Consider the following 19746-nt stretch of genomic DNA (forward strand, 5'->3'; position numbering starts at 1 on the left):
CTAAACTGGGGCATCCTGAGAAATCTGGGGCCCAGGACAGGAGGGGAAAAAAAAGATGGAAGAATGTGGATCCTTGACGTCACTGTCACCACCCCTGGAAAAGTTCTGTAAGAGTGTCAGTGAGGACCACAAGGAACCGGGACTGGCTCCTTCCTAGGACTAGCAGCCAGGGCCAGGGGTGCACTGACTTGCTGCAGGGCTGGAGAGGCGAGGGGCAGAGCTCCATCTTGCACTTGGAGCTTCTTGGGGGCTCCAGCTGCTTTTCAGCCCTCCAGGGCTGCCTTCTCAGTCTCAAGGTTAAAGAAAAGAAGGTAGAAGGTATTCAAACACCAGCATCGCAAAACGGGAGAGAATAAAAAGAAAAGTCCAGGTGGATATTATCTCTGGACTGAGATGGCTGGAGAAGCCTCGGCTAAGCCAGGAGAAAGACAGGTGAGACTCGGCTTTCTCCCCAGAAGCTGGGGTCTTGTCTCCCTCGGGATGGGGGGCAGGGGGTGGGGACTTGCAGCAGCAGCTCTCCAGTGTGCATTCAGGGGCCCTTCCCAGAGCAGGCTGGGCTCATGCCCAGGAGGCCAGGGAAGGACCATGGGGTTCAGGCCACAGCATTTCCCTCCTGCCTCCCCACGCTCCTGCTCCCCTGGACTCTCCCTCCCACCGGAGTGCATGATTCCTTTGAGGCCCTGAGTCATGTGAAACCAACAAATGTCAGAAAGAGAAGGAGACATGGAGATCACACAGCCAAAGCTCTTCTGCTGTAGTAGAGACAAGGCTGCCTTTGCTCAAGGTCATTCCATCAGCCACTGGTGAAGCGAAGTCCCCTGAGTCCTGGTTCTGAGCACTTCCTTCTACATCACGAAGGTTCCCTTGCTTTCGTGTCTGCTGTCGCTTGGTAGGAATAGGAGGGAAGTGGGCCTCAGGGGGGCTGTAGGGATTTGGGGAGTCATACACCAGCCTGTGCTGGAGATGAATAGATGCCCTTCCCAGCAGGATGGGGGGATGAGAGCAGCCCCCAAGTGGCCTCATCCCCTAAAATGGTGTGGATTATTACAGAGGCCTGTAGCCCCAGGCTGCTGAGCTGGGGCTCTCTGTATTCTGGAGGAAGGTTTTCTGAAGGTCACTTCAGATATTGTCCTTTCAGCCTCCAATCAAGGCTGATCACTCCCAGGAGACCTTTTATCTCATACCCTGTGCTTCCTCATTGCCTCTCTGGGGTGAGGCGGCTTTTGCTCCCGAGCCTAGAGATTGCTGCACCGGTAGACTTCCGAGGAACTGGGTGGTGTGGTGCTAAGACTTTGACCTCAGCGTGGGCCGTGTCAGCACCTAGTGCCCTAGAAAAACAAGCCCCGAGGAAGCTGGGCTTGGTGGACATTAAACAAACAGCAGATTAGGCGCAGGCACACCTGGGAGAGCCTCTGGGTAAAGGCAGACAGCCAGAACCCTGGACGGCAGGGGGGAGGCGGGCGGCGTAGGTGGCCATGGTGGCACCCAAGGCAGGGGCATCGCTAAGAGGGCACGAAGGAGGCATGAGGAGCCTAAGGACTCTTCCAACGTTCCCCACCCTCAGGGCTCCACCTGGTAGAGCAGGCCAAAGCTTTAGGGGCGACGGCTGGTGGAGCCAAGTTGAGGGGCCAGCTCGCAGCTATGGGGCCAAACCATGGCTTCAGTCATTCTCGGGTCCTCTACTCTCTCTTCCTTTGCCCTTCCTTTCCTCTCCCCCGTCTCCCTCTTGCCTCCCCCATTCCCTTTTCTCCTCCTTAAGCTTATGTCCCAGCCTGGCCAGCGGCCTTGCGTGGTTTAGTCTAGCTGGGCAAGGGTGGGGGGAGGAGGGGTTCTCCAGCCACTGGGTCAGACCATTGATGGTCTACACCTGTGCTCAGCACTAGTGAGGTCGGGATTGGAAGGAGAAGGAGACGCTGATAGCGAACTAATTTGCCCTTTCTCTCTCTCTCTCTCTCTTTCTTTCTTTCTTTGTTTCTCTTTCTTTTTTAAGTGTATAGGTCCTAAGAACCGCAGGCAGTAGACAGATTTAAAGCACAGATTTTTAATCAACCCAAAAGCATCCATGAAAACACGAAGGGGGACTACAACTGAAGTATAATGTACAGTCTCAGTCTTTATCATCAGCAAGCAGTAAAAGGCTAGTGAGTGGGGATCAGTATGGTGTCTCTTCCGAGAGTGGTCGGTCCTCGCTCCAGCACCGTGCTGCATCCTGTCCCAGAGCCTGGGGTTAGAGCAATGACACACAAAGTCCCACCAGGCCCACAGGAGAGACCAGAGTAGGGGGAGATCAGCATGCGCTGGAGGACAGGGAGCGCCTTCTACAAGCTATGGAGAAGAAAGAGAATAGAACTCTTGTGCCGGCAACTGCTTGTCCAGAGAGTCTGTGTCTAAGTCCTTGTTACTGCCGAGAGAAACCCCACCAGCTTCCCCTTGAAGGAATCAATTCTCTTTCTGCCAAAAAGAAGGGGTGAGGAGGGAAGGGGGAGGGAGCAGCTCTGTACCCAGCACACTGCCAGCACTTCTAACACAATCCAGTTTCAGTTGTGCAACAAGCCCCTGACGCATGTGCTCATTTCCCTGGGGAGGAAGCTGACCCCCCAAGGCCCCATAGCAACCGCCTACGTTTCAACTTCAAGCACATGGTCTTTCCATGACCCAAGGCTCCCCCAAATTCAGAGCTCCGGGGCTGGCAAGTGGCAGGGTGGGGGGGGGGGTGCTGGGATCCTACAGAGGGGGTTCCAACTCTTCTGAACACAGAAACCCCAAGGGTAGAAACCTTTTCGCCTTGGTGGTCGTGACCCGGGACAAACATGCGGGCTTGGGGGTGGGAGATGGAGTCATGTTTCTCTCAAGGAGGGCAGTTGCAGTCCTGCTCTGGGTGAGACACGGCCCATCAGCCACAACACTGAGCACACTGAGGTCCTCGAGTGAGAAAGGGCTCACCTCAGCCCAGGTCTCCCTGGGTTCCCCTCAGCTTCTCAGCTGCCCCCTCGGGTTTCCTCAAATACAGTGTTTTTTGCAGGTCGCCATCCAGAGGGCAGGATGGAAAATGCCCATTCTCCTCACATTGTTGCTCTTGCAAGGTGAGTCCCAAACACCGCCCGGATGTGGAGCTGGCAAAGCCGGCCCAGAGCCTCCCAGTCTGCGGGGTTTGCTGGTGGGCTGCTGAGCAGTGTTCAAGGCTGCCTCGACACTTCGGACTTTCTACCCCTGGCTTTCTCTCCCGGGATCCCGGGCCATGCAGTGCATCCAGGGAAGGGTCAGGTCTGCGTCCAGGGGGAAGGAGAGAGGCAAGAGCCCACAGGAGAGGGCCAATGCCGGCCATGCTCACTTCTAGAATATTCCCTGTTCTGATAGTCCCAGTGTCTCTGCTCTCTTCCCTTCCAGTTGACTGAAAGTCGTCTGCATTTGCAAGATGAGGGTTCCAGGGCACAGAAGGGGCACTGCTGATTCTCCCTCATTCCAAAAACACTCAGTGCCAGGACCAGGACTCGGGACGAGGGCAGACCTGCCCTCCTCAAGAGTGTCCAGAGTCTACAAAGAAACCGGCTGGGTAAATAAAATTTGCATTTCTGCATCTACTGATTTAGTGAACACACGTTTATGGAGGGCTGACCACGTGCCAGTCACAAGGGACGGGTGGATGGAGGACAGAGTCCTTGCCTCATAGGTCCTGGCAGGCTGGTGGTGAAGCTGGCCAGGTATAGATCGGGCTCAGATGACGCACGGCCCATCTCCAGGCTGCGGTGTCTAGATTTTATTTTGATGGTGATGGGGAATCATTGACAAATGTGATAAATATGTCCCCAGAGTGCCTGGTCCTAGAACCTGGTCCTGAGTAGAGACTGAGCAAATCATCATTGAATGAATGAAAATGCTCTGGTAACACCAAAAAAAAAAAAAAAAAAAAAAAAAGAAAGAAAGAAAGAAAAGGATGAATAATTGTATTTGGTATATAAACAAATCAGAATTTTAATGAACCAAAAGTCCATTTTGAGCAAGAACCCTCTGTCATATAATCATTCTACCTCTTTAATTGAAAATTTTAAAAATTTTCAGTAGAAGCGGGCATCCCCTGCCCCCAAGCAAAAACTCAGGCAGGCCCATGATTTTTCTGCTAACATATTAGTGTAGGTAAGAGTCCTAACTCAATTCCCTTAAGTTTTAAATGCTGAATGTATACTTTTAAGGGTGCAGTTAAAATACTTCAGTCTTCCTTCAAAGATGTGTCCCCTCATTCACCCAAGGCCTGTGGTCCGGAAGGCAGTACGGGGGATGGAGGCCCTCTCCTCTGTTCCTCCCTCTCCTCTCCTCTCCATGTCATGTGGGACCCCAGCAGGGTCATAGGGGCCGAAGGGAGGTGCGGTAGAAGGCAGGGAACACTTATTAGATGGGGTGGCAAGGAGTTGAGAGCTGGCTCTTCCTTTTGTGGTTGTATTTGTGAAATAAGATGGTCCCCTGATGGTCCATCTCCTCCCTTTGCCCAGGCTCTTCTTTGACCCCCCCCCCCCACAGAAGACCCCATCTCAGATGCCGGTGGAGTGGCCCTCTCCCCTCCAGGCCCCACCTCTAGGCCAGGGAAACACTCATTCCTTTCCCACTTCTCTGCCAGATGGAGGAGGCAGCCACTGCAGGTGCAACCGCTCCCCCTCTGTCCAGCTTCAGACCTCTTGTGCTCGCTCAGACCGAGTCGGTCTCCCATCCAAGAGCCCCCTCCTTCTGCAGGCCCCCCTTGCTCCTCCCCGGGGGAAGCCAGAGTCACAGACAACTGCAGGGAAATGATGGGGTCCTCGACTCCACTGTAGGGCTGAGAATATGCATCAGGGAACCGAGGAAGACACCCCCTTCATCCTAAAATGCTAGCCCATACCCAATAGATTCTCAATTATATATAATATAATCTATATACACCTTAAATATATGTAACTAAGAGCTACTGATCAGGTATTCACCAAATGAGTTCTCAAGGGCAAGCAAAATTTGGTATGTATGTAAGAAAAAAATGTTCATTGCAAGAGCGCATTCAGGATTCTTATCAGCCTTCTCCTGTGAGGTCAGACTGCCCCATCCTGCTGATGAACGGGGCAGAGAGCCTCTCGTATGTGCCACGTGTAGACTGCAAGAATTTCTGAGAACTAGGATATGAACACCTTATCAGGGCACCATCACTGTTGTCCCGAGATGGTCCTTGTTTAAAATTGTGAATATTCTTGACTTTTAAAGAAAAGCTGCCATTTAGCTTTATTAATAGCAACATAGCTAGTGGCATGTCATTTAATTAAACCTACAGTGAGTAGTGCTATAGTCACAGCATTTCCTATAATTAGACCTCAAGACATATGCAGCAGGCAGGCCAGCTTCATGAGCATGTGCCCTGGGCAAGCACAGGGCCCCATACTCAGAAGGGGCTCGGTTTAATGCTCCGCTAGCATCATAGAGAGCAGGGCTTACTGGCCTCTGAGTGGGGATGTTCTGGACTTCATTTTGCACCGGGCTTTGCAATTCTATAGCCAGTTCTGGCAATGGGATATTAAACCTGGATACTGAACTGAATCTTCTTGGGGCACCTGGGTGGCTCAGTCGGTTGAATGTCTGCCTTCAGCTCAGGTCATGATCTCTGGGGTCCTGAAATCGAGCCCTGCATCGGATTCCCTGCTCGGTGGGAAGTCTGTTTCTTTCTCTCCCTCTGCCCCTCTCCTGCTTGTGTGCACTCGCTCTCTCTCTCTCTGTCAAATAAATAAATAAAATCTTTAGAAACAAACGAGCAACAAAAACTAAACCTTCTCAGCTTCAGATGGCCCTAGAGACATAGAGCAAATCGATCGAGGCCAGGCAGCCACATCTGAAAGCCAGATGTTTAAGCACCTGGGCAGGACCGTGGAGAGACTGCCGAGCGGGCTGTGCCAGCGACAGCCCCCCAACATAGCCATCTGAGGAATCAGGGGAGGGTAGCAAGCTCACAGAAGAAGTGCTGTGGAGAGAGGTGTCAGTGTTGGGCTCGCCTCCACCTATCCCGGGGGGCAGGAGGGATCACTTCCCCCTCATGTTCTGTCAAATAAGAGAAGGAACTTCCAGAATGCCATTCGCCAAGCTTCCCCACATCCTAGCTTCTCTGGACAGTAGGACCAAAGCGTGCTTCCTGTGATCAAATATGGGACCTACAGAAGGGAGCTGGCCCTGGGGAACCCCGCCACAAAGGCCACCCAGAAAGGGCTGTGACTACAGAAAGAAGGGCAGGTGGCCCAAAGTCATAGGTGTGGTTTTGGAGGAGGCACAAGAGGCCCCAGGAGAGGCAGTTCTTACAAGGAAGGAACTGCAGCCAAAGGGCCTGGAACAGTCTGGGAGACCAAAGATCTAGGAAGAGCTCTGGATATCCCTTGTGCCCAGAGAGTGTGCGCACAGACCGCAGCTCTCCCGGTCACCTTCCCCTCTGCCCCGCCACAGGCAATCCCCGCGGGGCCTGACCTGCAGTTTTGAACAGAGGAAGGAGCAGAGCAAAGAGACTGGAGTTGCAGTCAGTCCCAGAACTGAGCTACATATATAGGTTTTGACCAGACTGGACTTTTTCCAGTCTCAGTGAGACTGTGAAAGTTCCCGCACCTGAAATCGTGCCTGAGATTTATCAAGGAGCAGAGCCGGTGTGAAGAGACAGCGCGAGAACAAGCTCTGTTTCTGCCCGCGTCGGGTCAAGTTCATGTCACTCAGTAAACAGGCTGCGGACGCGTTCAGACCTGAGGTTCGCCCCTTGCCAAAGCAGACCTGTTCACGGCGCTGCTCGTCTGTGCTCTGACGGTGGTACGCGGCTGTCTGTATTTCTGCAGAAAAATGTCAGGTGTGAATATTTTTCAGCTGCCTGGTCCACTACATGGACCGCGATTCTGGTGTTCAGGGCACCCTTCCCTCTCAGGGGAACGCACACTAACACACCCTCCCCTACTTACCTCCTCTCTTGTGTGTTCCATCAAACTGTAGCCCCTTCCGTCAGATGCTGACCCGGTTCTGGAAGGACTTGTCTGAGAACGCCGGGCACCGACGGGCGCTGGCTAGATAGCTGGTGGGAGCATTCTCGCATTTCTGTCTCTCCGATGGGGCCTTAGGTGAAGCTCCACCCACACCTGGGGGCACTCCTGAGCTCCCAAGTGTCCACGTGCATTCCTCTTCCCTTCACTTTCACGACGGCATTTTCTGACCTGTTCCCTGATTCCGGCAGAGTCTGGAGCTTGTAACCCGCAAACAGTGGCTATAGCCAGTGCTCCATTTCCTTTGACTTTTTTCTCCCCTGCTCTCTGCCCACAGCTGCAACTGCACTGAAAGGTCCGAGGCTGGTGTCTGGGGGGCCTGGGGGAGCTGTCACCATCCGCTGCCGCTACAGCCCCTTGTCCATCAACAAGCACGCGAGGAAGTACTGGTGCCGCATAAGCCCGGTGACACGGGTCTGCCACACCGTCGTGTCCACCACCAACTACACTCACCTCGGCTACCGCGGCCGCGTGGCCCTAGCAGACTACCCGCAGGGCGGCTTGTTTGTGGTGACGCTGTCCCAGCTGTCCCCGGAAGACGTGGGGCGCTATCGCTGTGGCATTGGCAACAGAAACAACATGTTCTTCTTCAGCATGAATCTGACCGTCTCCACAGGTACGGGCTGGTGGGTCAAGTTTGGCGAAGTGAATGCGGGGTGTAGGGGGGGAGGTGCGGGAGCAGATCGACAGGTCCAAGAGGGCTTTAAGCTTGGGGAGGGGCGGTGATGAGGAAAAGCTGGGGGTGAAGCAGGGACTTTAGGAAGTCGGCTTTCATTTCAGAAAGCAATCACTTTCAGAAGGAAAGCAGGTATTTGGAAAACTACCTTAAATGAATGCAAGCCAGCTGTCCTGCCCACATTCTACTAAATTCTGTGGCCTGGACGCTTGGAGTGGACTCCAAGAAGGGGGCAAATTGAAAAATGCAGCTTCTCAGGCTCACGAAGTCTCTTTGTTCAGACAAGCAGATGTGAGATACTCAGGAGAGAAGTGGTTTTTCCTGAGACCGAGCCCCTTGACAGACATCCCACAAGCTACCAAGACCATGCTCTGCCTGGCAGGTTCCAGAGACGTGACCTGGAGTTGGGCACCCGGAGTCCACGGAAGGGGGCCCAGGCGATGGCCGGCAGGGACAGGTGGCATGGCAGGGAGCAGGCAGAGCCTGGGTTTGCATGTGTCCGGTGAGATGTTGCTCACACATCTGCTGAGATGGCCTGCTGTGTCTGAGAAGCAGTACGGGGCGGGCTGCGGAAAAGGGGCCGCGTGGGAGTATGGGATGACTCAGTAGAGAGTATGTGGGCATAAAACAAGGAGAAAGGACCACGGAATGTCAATACGTGCAACAGGCTAGAGGACACGCCTGGTTTTCCCTAATTTTTATTTTTTCCAACATATTAACCAAAGACTGTGTGGCTTAGTGAGGACGCAGTCCTTGGAGCAGGCACACTAGCCTGGCATCCTTTGCTAAATCCTGCAGGCAACCAGGGTAGCCTTCCCATGTGGTCTCCCTCTGCCGTCCACAGATCCTTCCAGCACCAACCTCTTGGCCAGTCTGGCTACAGGTGAGCACATCACGAGATCCTCTGAAACAGCATCACCAGCGGCCAACAGACAGACCTCAGGAACCACCCAGACTGTAGAAAGACAGGGGACAGGATGGGACAGAATTGCTCTGCTTCCAGGAACCAACAAAACAGGAGCATCAGCTGAGGGAAGGCAGACCCCAGGGACAACTGTGGCCATAGCTGTAGGAACAGCCAGCCAGGGAGAGGGCTCTGTCTGGGCAACAACAGTCCCCATTCTAGAGAGTCTGGCTTCAACAATCCGAGGCGTGTCCAGAACGACAGAAGGTATTTGGGTGTGGGACACCAGAGGCTCAGTAGCAAATACAGGTAGGCCCAGTGAGGAAAGGAAGGAGACAGCTACTGAGGCCGATGGACCACCAGAAGAAACAGACTGGGTCAGAACAGCTCTGGATGTCACGGGGAAGGTCCCAGGGACCGGTAGGCCATCGACTCTGGTCTCAGGAAAATGGGTGCAGGAAATCCTGTCAGAAACAGCGACAACTGCTGCTCAGCCACAAGCCCTGGGCTCCAATGAAGGAAGCACCCCAGCTGCGAGTGTGTGGACCCCAGGACCCACCAGCATAGAGATGGCGTCTGAGCAGGAAGCCACCAAAGGGGACCTAGACATGCCTGTTGGAGACAACGATCCCCAAGCCACACCAAGCCAGGCCCCAGCTGCTGGGTCCGCGATGCCCATGGGCAAGAGGTCCTCCATGATGAGGTAAACTCCCAGACCCTCGTCTTGGCCGGGCTCCGTACCCCCCACTCCCGGCATGCTCCCCCGTGGGCTGATGTCTGTACCCCCCACTCTATGTGCTCACTTCTCTCTTTGTAACCCCGGGACAACAAAGGGCAAGAACCATAAAAATCACAGACCCTCCCTTGTTCAAGAGTCCTTGCTAAGAAACCCAGAGTATTTTCACATGGTTTTCAAGTAAAAATCTAAACATTACGAAAACAGAATATTTAGGTCGAACCTTTGGGACTTTTTTTTTTAAAAGATGAGGAACGAAAGCTTTAGAGAGGGGAGGTACTTGCTGAAGCCACAAGGAAAGATTGTGGCAGAGCCAAATGCCCAGGGCGGGTGACATGACTCACTCGGTCCTCTTTCCCACTGGCCCCCAGGGGGGACCCACACCTGGGCAGTGCAGTGGGGATCAGGATTCAGGGCTTGGAAACCTGAAGACAAGGGTTCTGGTCCCCTCCCCTGCTACTAACCTGCTGTGGGAATGAAGGCGGCCAACTTCCCCCACCTTAGCCTCTCACCTGTAAAGCGAGGGGCGAGGACCATATGCCCTTCAGTCTCCTGTCCAGCTCCAACCGTATCCCCCCTGTGCTCTTTCCCTCCCCACACCGGATACTTCCACTCCAGCACATCTCCAGGAGAGAAAAACATCTCTCGGATCCTGATTCCTGTCTCCACGGTGCTGTGCCCCCTGACCCTTGTGGCATTTGGCCTATTGCAAAAGAAGCTCTGGACAAAGAAGATGAGTGAGTGCAGTTGGAGTAGCCCCGAGGCTGGGGAGGGAGTGTTTGTTCTGCTCAGACACTCTCAGGACTGGGTCGGAGTCGGGGCCAAGACCTCTAGAGAGGGAAATGCTAAGTTCTAGCTTGAGCCATTTCACCGCTCCTGGCCTTGGTTTATCAATGAAATGGGGGAACCTTCTCTGTACTTATGCCTCAGTGATGTCCCAGAGCTGGAGGAGAGGCTGAGGAGAGAGGAGAGAGCTGAGGAGCCTCTCCTCGGAGGAAGGCAAGACAGACGTTCCCCACAGGCATGCGAACGGCAGGACCAGTCCCCCGTGGAGGTCCCAGATGTGGGAATGAACTAAGCTTGTGCCCTCTCCGCGGCCTGCCTGAAAGTCTCTTGAGCCCACGTTTAAATGCTCCCCGAATGAGTGCTCCACAGTGGTTAGCTCTGACGAAGAGAGGGTGAGATTTGTGGGAGCAGGTGGAAGAGACTATGGTGATCACAGCCAGGACCCCAAAGGCCCGGCCCCATCCTCTTCAGTCAAAGGGCTCCACTGCGTTCTTGTGTGTCAGGAAGTTCCCAGAAGGGGCAGGGGTTTGGGTTCTCAGGGAATCAAATTCAGTCCCCAGTCCCCTCACAGCCTGCTCTGTGTCTGTGCAGCTCAGGAGACAGAGAGGGCAGCAGCGGTCACCTTGATTCAGATGACATGTCTCCTGAATCCGAGCCTGCAGCCAGACCAGCTGTCCCACATGGAAAGGAGCATGCTCCGGGATGACTGTCCTCCCCAGGTCAGTCTGACTGTCCCAGAGACACACCCCGGACCCCGAGGAATGGAAGCATAAGCTCTCTTTCCATCACCAGGGAAAGAGAACCAGGATGAAGGACCATAGCTTCAGCCTTTCCTCTGCCTGTACAAAGCAGAGCGAATGGAGTGGGCACTCCTTCTGGGGAAGCAGAGGCTTCCCTTGGGCCACCCTTGGGCCCAGGAAGGTCAAGCATTTCCCCCAGCCAAAGGGGATGCATGACTCAGAGAAGGCTTCAAGAAAGGTTTGATTGAACCCTGGTGGAGGTCACCTAGGAAAGTGTGAAATTTCCTTTCCTGGGATTTTGAAAATATATGAGTCCTCTGACTGCTATAACTTCTTAGCCACCATCCTTCGCCCTTGCTAGCTACCTTCTTTTCTGAAGTCCGTTAGCGCTCAGCCTGCTGCACACATTTCATCAGATTCGCGTACATGACGCTTGCCTTCTCAAGTGCACTCTGAGCTCCTGTGGGGCAGTAATCATGTTAGACCCACCTCACTAAGTTCCCAGAGGACCTCCAGCTCTGTGGGGCCCCCAGTAAGTATTTGTGGTTGAAAGGCTGTACTGGAGGGCATGGGCTCAGTGGCCTCTGAGATGCTGAGTCCCCTTCATTTGGGAGTTCCCCTGGTTGACTCCAGTGGCAGGTGCCTTCTCCATAGAAACCAAAAAGAACAACAACCCCCATTCTTCAAATCACCCCTTCCCATTTGAGCCCATACTCATTATGCCACAGACATTTTGACCCAGGCAAGATTTTCTGGGATTTTCCTAAACGCATGGATGAGGAGGGAATTTTTCAGTAGATTCTCACCTTCTTCATAAAGCTCTTCTTGTTCTGCTGTTTATAAATCTTTACTATTGATGAAGCTGGGAAATGGTCATTTTAAGGGGAGGGTGGTGTTCACAGAGAAGGTGGCCAGAAGGAATTTTATGTGGATTCTGCTTCATAAACACTTCATTCCATGTCTATCAGAAAACTTTCACTCCACCCTTGGTCCCACTGCGTTTTCCGGGGTCACATCTGCTTTTTTATTCTGCCAGATCTGTTAGCCAGCTGTCTGAACTTTGCATCTGGGCAAAGCAGCCTTTGAACAATGGGAGAAAAAGAAAGGAAGGACTCCGGTGTCAAGTTGAGAACTGTCAGGTCGACATTTCCAGAAGGATCAACCCTGCCTCCATTGCTGGAGAAACCCTCCATTAATATTGCCTCACAGCTGATGCCCAGCACAGGCGCTGTCCCCCCAAAATCACAGAGATTTAGTCTTCCAAGTTGGTGAGAGAGACCCCATTGTTTTGGAGAAGTAGGGAAGTTGGATGTGTCTAGCCGAATGGAATCATAGGCTTTCAGAGCTAACAGAGCCTTACAGTCCTGGGTGAAGTAACTGAGGCCCTATGGGGAGAAGTAATCTGGTTGAAGCTAGTGAGTAATAGAGTAAGGATCCGAAAAGGGAACCCCTAACTTTGATCTAGTACTTTCTCCTCTTCGCCATTGCTAAACAATGTTTCAAAGCAAAAATAATACCATCAATGACGTTGCTGTTTCTTGCCCCAGATCATTTTTGTGAACACTCTCTCAGTTCTCAGTGACCCTCCTGCATGGTCTGTAAGAGGGACAGGGAAGCCAGAAGAGCCACATTACCCCATTCAACCAATGAGGAAGCAGGCGCGGGGGCAGAGGCTGTCCAGCCAAGGTCACTTGGCCCATTAGAGACAGGGTCAGGCTGAGAACTCAGGCGGTAAAGGATCATTCCACCTACCCAGTGTTTACCAGGGGCGTCCACAGAAGGCAAGCTTCTCAAGATCGTTAAGAGGTGTTCTGAAGGAAGAAAAAAAGTTGAGGTGGAAGATCAAACAAGTTTGGGAAATGATGGTTAAACAATAAATGGGTTCTTATGCATACGACTTTTTGGAGTCTTTGATACACTAAGATACCTTGTGAATAGCCCTGGGGTGTGGGGACATTAGGAGTGTTTCCCCAGCGTTTTGGACTCTGGTATCTTGGTGAGGCAATCTCCCTGGACTGGGTTCCTCAGATCACTGTTTGGGAAAGCTGGGTGCGCTAAAGTCGGGGTCTGCAAACCTTTTCCGTCAAGGGTCTGAGAGTAAATACTTCACACTTTGTAGGACACGTAGGCTCTGCTGCAACTAGGCAGCTCTGCTGTTGTGGCCCCAAAGCGACCAAGGACAATACTTAAAGGAATGACACTGGCTGTGAGCCAACACAATTTTATTTACAGAAACAGGTGTCAGGTTGGATCTGGCTCTAGAGCCAGGATTTGCCAACCCCTGAGCTAAGCCATACAAGCATACCAGACTGTCCTGTTCCCACTCTGATGTCAAGGATCAGACCCCACTCTTCATAAGCTTCCCTGCCTCCCCTCTGCTTCCCCCTGATAACCCTCTCAGGGACCTCTCCTTCCTCCAACCTCCTGTAACAGTGTCTGCTTGGGGTTCAGCAGGGAAGAAGCCCAGTCTGACAATGCCATCTTGGGGAAAGAGGGGAGCAGCCCGGCAAGGGTGCTCGCCAACTGGCTGGAGGCAGGGGTGACTTCCAGAAGTAGAACCGGTTGGCACGTCCGGGTGCATTAGGGGAAGCTGAGGTCTGCCAGGAGGAGGGCCAGCAATAGTTCAAAGTGTCAGAGCAGAGTCAAGATCAGAGTCTCAGGGCCTACCGTTTATTGCTGGGCAGAGATAAGATCAGAGGGAAACTCTCACCTGGAAAGAAATGGGGCAGCCCCAAGTCTCTATAGCTTTCGTCTATGGGCTAACTAATGCCTGCAGCGGGGCAGGAGTCAAACAGACAAAGTGGGCCAACTCCACCACGTGGCATGGTCAGTGGCTTGGCTTTTGTCTTCTATCCCCAGCTAGCGTGGTAGTCACATCACTGGGACGAGCGGCAGGGAAACATCCATCACTAGGCTAGAATCAGGGAAGTCTCCGTGGAGATTTAAATTCAACATGCAGGGAGTGCCGACTTTCCCGTAATCAAGCAGGTTCCCCCCCGAGAGGGCAGAGCTCTTGTTGTGGATGCTCCTTGCCTTGGTATCTCTACGTAGCAGGCACCACCCTTGGTTTTCACCTTGCATTTGATGCAACAGTTCTGTATAAGGCAGGCATGAGACTTCTCGCTTTCCAGATGCAAAAGCTGAGGCCAGAGAAATGAAGAAGTTAGACCCCTAGGGAAAGGGCAAGTGGAGAACTGAACACAAAGCAGTCTACCCTCATGGTTAAATCCTTGATCCATACCCCTCCATGACTTCCTCCTCACTTGGGTTTATGCCCTGGAATCTGTTCAGGTCCTTTCCTGTTTAACCTTCGAGAGCTTTCTTTGTTTTCCTGTCAGGCCCGTGTGTAGAAGGTTTTATAATCATTTCCAGTGATTTGTTTTCTTTGGTCACCCAGCAGTGGATTCCCAGCCTGGCTAAGCGAAGCGTACAAGTTCATGGAGCTGGAACAGAGAGCTGAAATTTCAGTCACTGCCCCGAGGTCCTTCCCGGCATTATAGAGCCCAGATTTTCACTCCCTGTGGGGATGTCCGTCCATCTTGGGTAACCCAGGGCAAATGCTTGACAACCCAGGAAACTTGTCACTGTTCTCCACTAAGGTTTTGGGGCTTTCTTCCCCTCCTCCAGTAGCCAGTGTGGTCTGGGAACTCCTGAATCAGCTTAAACACAGCTTTAATCAGACACAAAAAGGAAGGTATTTCCACGGAATGATCTCTAATGCACTTAAGCCGAGTGGACATGAATTGTGTGATTTTTTTCCAAGGGTACAGATACCCCAGGGCTAAGGGATTGACAAGTGTTCGATGAAAATGCAGATTCTACACAAAAGGCAACAGACCCTCTGGCAGGGTCCAGCCCACCAAGTTCTTCCCTTCCCATTAAGGGCTGCCACTTGGCTTGTGGGCTACTCCCCGCACCCCCGGGACCAGCCTGCTCCCTTCACTCTAAGCAGGAGGACAAATTGTCATCCCCCTGCCTGCTCCCCAAGGGGTCAGCAGAAACCCAGAAGGACAGCAGAGGGGTAGGGGAGGTCACTATCCCACACTTCTGGAGGCATGTAGAAATCATGAACACTGGGGCACTGTCCAGTCAGCCACTCTTTGTCCCCTGGTCCCATTTTGTTGAAGACACACATTCCCTGGTTAGCATCCAGAGCCTTCTCTGTTCCGCCTTTTCCAACCTCTGGCTGAATTCCCAACCTTTGCTTATTTGCTGACTTGGTCTAGATCTACCAGTTCTGCTCTGAGAGAAGAAGGTCAAAGAAAGGCCACTCTTTTCCCTAATGTTACAAATTCCTGACTCCCCCGAGGATCTTAGTTAAGAGAGGAAACGCCAAGACTATCATGACCAAAGGTGTTTTCCATGTTGCCCAGCAAGGTCAGTTGTTGCCCTTGAGACGAGAGTTCAGGAAAAGAGCATTGGGGAGTTTTGCTTCTGTAGAGCCTGGCATGGGAAAGGGCAGATGGTTAGTGAATGCAATGGCCTAAACTTCATTTTGCCAGCGCACGACTCCACCCGCACAGCACAGACAATTAAAAATTAATTACAGTACCTATCCCCAGAAAAAAGTGGATTGTATACCATTGCACAGATGAGAATGTTGAGGCTCAGAGGGGCGTGGGCCACAGGGGATCACAGAGGATGTTTTTTCCAGTGGCCGTCCGACAGGCAAACTGTGGGCTGAAGGCCAGGCTCAGATCAGGAACAAGGAAACAACACTTCTGCAGAAGGACCCCAGTGGCTTATGAGAGGGGCTGGGCCCTGTTACCTGACACTCTGCCTGTTGACTTTGGATGTCTACTCTGAAAATCTTCCTCCTTCCGCCCCTCCCTGTACAGGGTATGGAGGTGGGAGAGGGAAAGAGAGCAGTTTGGAAACTTCAGAAGAGGTGGTTCATTTGTTCCTGCCTCTCAAACCAAGAGACCAAAAGTCTCCGGGGCTCTGGGATTGGCCCAAGGAAACTGAGAGCGCCTCTGGACCAAGGCCAACTCTCCAGCCCAGCTTCACTCCTCCCTGCTCTGCACAACCAGCTCTTTGGGACAAGACCCCACCAGTCTCAGGAGGCTCCCACCGCGGTCTCAGCCTTCATCGCTCCGTCACCCAAATGACGAAGGCAACCCCCACCCCACCCCAGGACCCCCCCAAGGAATGTTGTTTTTCACTCTCTGATTCAGAGTGAACAGAGCTAGGAAAACAGGAGAGGAGTAGGACGTGTGGACAATGACATAGGGAGGCAGGTAATCAGGGGGAAGGAGGCGGCTCAGTGAGTTCATGGGGAAGAAGAGCGCCCAGCTCTCATACGTCCTTTGTCCAGCAAGCCGCCCTCCCCGACACTCTGCGGTGACCAGAACCACCTTCTATCCACTCTCCACGCATCCACCACCCAGCTGGCCATTGTCCGACTTTTCACTCATTCAGGTTGTTCTTGACATGGACGTCACACTGCCAGTCCCATTCCCAGATATCAGGCTCTGAGCTCCTTGAGAAGGGCCTGGAGAGCCTCTATGAAATCACTCCACAGCCAGGCAAATACAGACTATTAATAGCTCCCTAACAGGAAGGCTCACCTCAAAAAAGGCTCAGGCCTCCAAACATATGTGGGCTCTCAGGAGCTGCCCAAAGGCCTACCTGAGCTCAGCCAACTAGACTACGGCAGGGCCCGCTTTCACGGTGGGGTCCCAGGCGGCGAGCACGCTATGGCCTGCCTTCCCAGCCCGCAGCACTCAGCTGAGCACCAGCGGCGCTAGTCCCTGTCCCGTGGTTCTCTCCAGCCCAGAGCAGGAAGTGTCCTTGCTGTGTTCCTGCCAGTGCAAGACAGCTAGTGGCAGGGATGACTAGAGTATTACCTGCTGATGACCAGGGTAGGGCTGCTTGGACATGATAATCCCACATAGTCAATATCCTTAAAGGCGGTTGTTGGGGGGGGCGGAGGGGATTTGATATTTAGTTTTGGTAGATTCACAGTCATGATTCTACTTTCCCAGTGATGGACACTGACATGACTGTATGACCGGTTTGCTGAGGGATGCTGGGTTTGGGGGCCGGCTGGCCTGGGATTAAACATTGACTCTACATGAGGTTAAACATTGACTCAGCCCAAGATCTGCACTTGGGAGCAGAGAACTGGCAGTAAACAGCCGCGATAGGCTGTTTCATGTGTCCGCTCTTATCTCCCTCAGCTGGCGAAAGCCACACTCATAGGGGCCATCTGCGGGGAGGGATGCCAGGATACCAGAAGGACAGGGAGGTCTGGGAAAGGACCCTGCAGCTCAGGCCTCTCCTTCTCTCTCTGGGTGGCTGGGTCAACCCAAGGTCTTGGAGCGCCCAGCTGGTGATGCCTGCCTGCAGGGTCAGACCTGCACAGGCCTGTATGTTTGGTCCTCTCCAGTCTTCCCTGAATTGACAGAAAGTGCAGATTGAAGCCTGTTGCCGCCCATGCAAACATGATTCAAAAGACTCTTCTGGAGAGTGAAGGCTCTGGGAAGTAGAAGAAACTTCCTAATGCTAGAAAACCGTGGTTCTCGACCCATCTCTGCCATGACCTCATTGTGTGACCTTGGGCAAGTCATTCCACTTCTCTGCCCTTGGTTCCTCACTGATCAGTGGGAATCACTCCTGGTTCTGAAAGTCTGTAAGATGCCAGCCTCTGCACATATCATACTTAGTATCTGTAACAAACGCACAGGCTAAGTCTAATTAGGCCCATTTTGTAAAGGAGAATACTGAGGTCCAGAGACCCTGAGAAACTTATCAAGGGTCCCCTGGCCCAGCAGGTGGCAGGGCTTGGATGTGAACCCAGGCATTCTGGGTCTGGAGCCTGTGACCTTTCCCCAAGGCTGCCTCAGTCACTGGCTACTGCTCAGCTGGTGTTGCCCCTTGGCAGTGGTGTATGGGGTGACGGCTCCTCAGGTAGACCAGATGCTCTTGGGGAGCAGAGAGGCGCACAGCTAATGTCTGGACTTTCCCTGGATCTCACTCGGACTGGTCATGGGCATAGTAGATGCTTACAGTAGGCTACAAAATGTACCCCCAAAGACATGCTCACCTCCTGATCCCTGGGATCTGTAAATGTTACCTTACTTGGGAAAAGGGTCTTTGCAGATTTGATTCAGTCCAGGCACTTGAGATGAAGAGATCATCCTGGATTATCTGAATGGGCCCTAAATGCCTTGTAGGAGAGAGTGGAGAAACATTTGAGGCACACACGGAAGGCAACATGAGCACAGGGACAAGACGGGCATGATGAAGCCACAGGCAAAAAAAAAAAAAATGCCCAGGGATCCAGCAGCTGCTGGAAGCCAGGAAAGGCAAGGAAAAGATTCCCCCCTTGAGCCTCCAATGGGAGCACGGCTCTGTCCACTCCTGATTCAGACTCTCGGCCTCCAGAACTGAGAGCATGTTTCTGTTCTTTTAAGCCAGCAAAATTACAGTGATGTGTTACAGCAACCATAGGAGTCAAAGGCAGAGCTCACTCAAAACACGGAAGCCTAGGCCTGGAAAAGCCTTGGAGACCGCGTGGCCCAGGCCTCCCATTGAACAGAAGAATCAACCACAGCCCTAAAGGAGGAATCGATTTGGCAAAGGTCACTCAGCAAGTGAAAGGCAGAGCCAGGACAAGGACACGTGTTCCGAGTCCAGACTGGTGCTCGGAACCTGAGTCCCAGGGTCACGAAAGTCAAATGAGAAGCCCTAGTTCTTATTATTAGTATATTCTTCTCCTATTATTATTTCAAGATGGAGGGGAGAGCTTTAAAGCACATGATGGGATGTCAGTTTCAGAGGGTATGGTTACCGCTCTCATCATCGTTGTGGCTGTGCTGGGCAGTTGGACCCTCTTGGCCAGTCCCTCCCCCTCTCGGGACTGGGAGGCGGGGGCCATGCTTTAGGGCCACTAAGTTCCCTATAGGGAAGCCACAGTGAGAGAGGGGAAGTTGGGTGGCTTCAATCACACCACTAGCCTGTGGCTGAGCCCAAAATAAGATGCAGGGTTTTGACTTACCAACTCTTCCCTACGTCTTACTTCTTGTTTTCCCTTTCCCCTAAGCTGGATCAGTAGGCCCTATGGGTTGTGCTTATGTGCATATATGCTAAGACAGTTTGGGGGGTCCCTGGGAGCACACACCACAGGAAATTCTCCTCCATGCAGAATAAGGAAATGGAGTGGGAGATCTTGGGATCCCGAGACAGCCTGACCAGCAACCATTCTATGGGTGTTCTTCCCTCCCTCCCTGCAAACATTTATCAGGTTTCTGTCCTTGGACTCAGTGGGGCTCCCTTAACTCCTATTCTAGCCCAGCCCACTAGATCCAAGTTATCCCCTGCCTTGGGGAAAGTGAGTTAATGCAAAATAAGAGAAGAAAACCTACAGATATCTGACGATTGGGTTTGAAAAGAGAGAAGCATAAGAAGAAAACCTTTGAAAGGCGTTGTAACCTGGCAGAACCAGGCTTGTCCTATCCCCATCCGCACACCGTCTCCATCTCCCCTCCCACCCTCCCATGGATAGCCACCCTGGGCCAGGGCAGGAGAACGACTGCTTAGCTGTTGATGCACCTGTGTGCCCTTCCACTCACCACGGTGGAGCTTACTCCAGGTTACAGGTGGGAAGTGGAGATGGTAACGGTGGAGCTATCCAGAACAGTTTGGAGGTGCCAGACCTGGGGCAACCGTACCTTGCTTGTCCCGAATTGTACTTCAGTGGGCGATGGTCTTGCCGACACTCACTGCAACTCCAGTTACATGGGAACAATGGAGCTCAGAAGGCTACAAGGGGCCTTGTAAGGGAGAATGGGTTCTGTTGCCCAGGATCTCCCAAAGGCGTCGGGAGGAGGCAGATGAGCCCAGCTTAGCCTGCGTCCATAAGAAAGGCAATGAAAGGCTGAGAG

At 52.8% G+C, this 19746-nt stretch overlaps 1 protein-coding gene and 1 long non-coding RNA gene across 2 annotated transcripts; one reads left to right on the forward strand and one right to left on the reverse strand.

Annotated features, from left to right (window-relative positions):
• Positions 1–49: 49 nt before the first annotated feature.
• FCAMR (Fc alpha and mu receptor) lies at positions 50–12753 on the forward strand. Its single transcript, XM_059146602.1, has 7 exons — positions 50–432; positions 3023–3083; positions 7297–7635; positions 8540–9302; positions 9954–10072; positions 10713–10840; positions 11898–12753. The coding sequence occupies exons 1-7, from the start codon at positions 394–396 to the stop codon at positions 11904–11906; spliced, it is 1458 nt and encodes a 485-aa protein (XP_059002585.1). The 5' UTR covers positions 50–393; the 3' UTR covers positions 11907–12753.
• A 313-nt stretch (positions 12754–13066) lies between these two features.
• LOC131815066 (uncharacterized) lies at positions 13067–15949 on the reverse strand. The gene is made up of 2 exons (XR_009347547.1): positions 15443–15949; positions 13067–15304 (listed from the first exon to the last, which is right to left on the reverse strand). It is a non-coding gene; the product is annotated as an uncharacterized LOC131815066 (long non-coding RNA).
• Positions 15950–19746: the final 3797 nt, after the last annotated feature.

Source organism: Mustela lutreola, chromosome 14 (assembly GCF_030435805.1).
Source record: "Mustela lutreola isolate mMusLut2 chromosome 14, mMusLut2.pri, whole genome shotgun sequence".
In the NCBI taxonomy this organism is placed as follows: domain Eukaryota; kingdom Metazoa; phylum Chordata; class Mammalia; order Carnivora; family Mustelidae; genus Mustela; species Mustela lutreola.

Bases quoted from the DNA above. Each gene is read 5' to 3' on its own strand.
- FCAMR (XM_059146602.1), top strand. From the start codon at position 394: ATGGCTGGAGAAGCCTCGGCTAAGCCAGGAGAAAGACAG. The intron at 7,636-8,539 runs GTACGGGCTGGT...TGCCGTCCACAG, and splicing joins GAATCTGACCGTCTCCACAG to ATCCTTCCAGCACCAACCTC. The intron at 10,073-10,712 runs GTGAGTGCAGTT...GTGTCTGTGCAG, and splicing joins GCTCTGGACAAAGAAGATGA to CTCAGGAGACAGAGAGGGCA.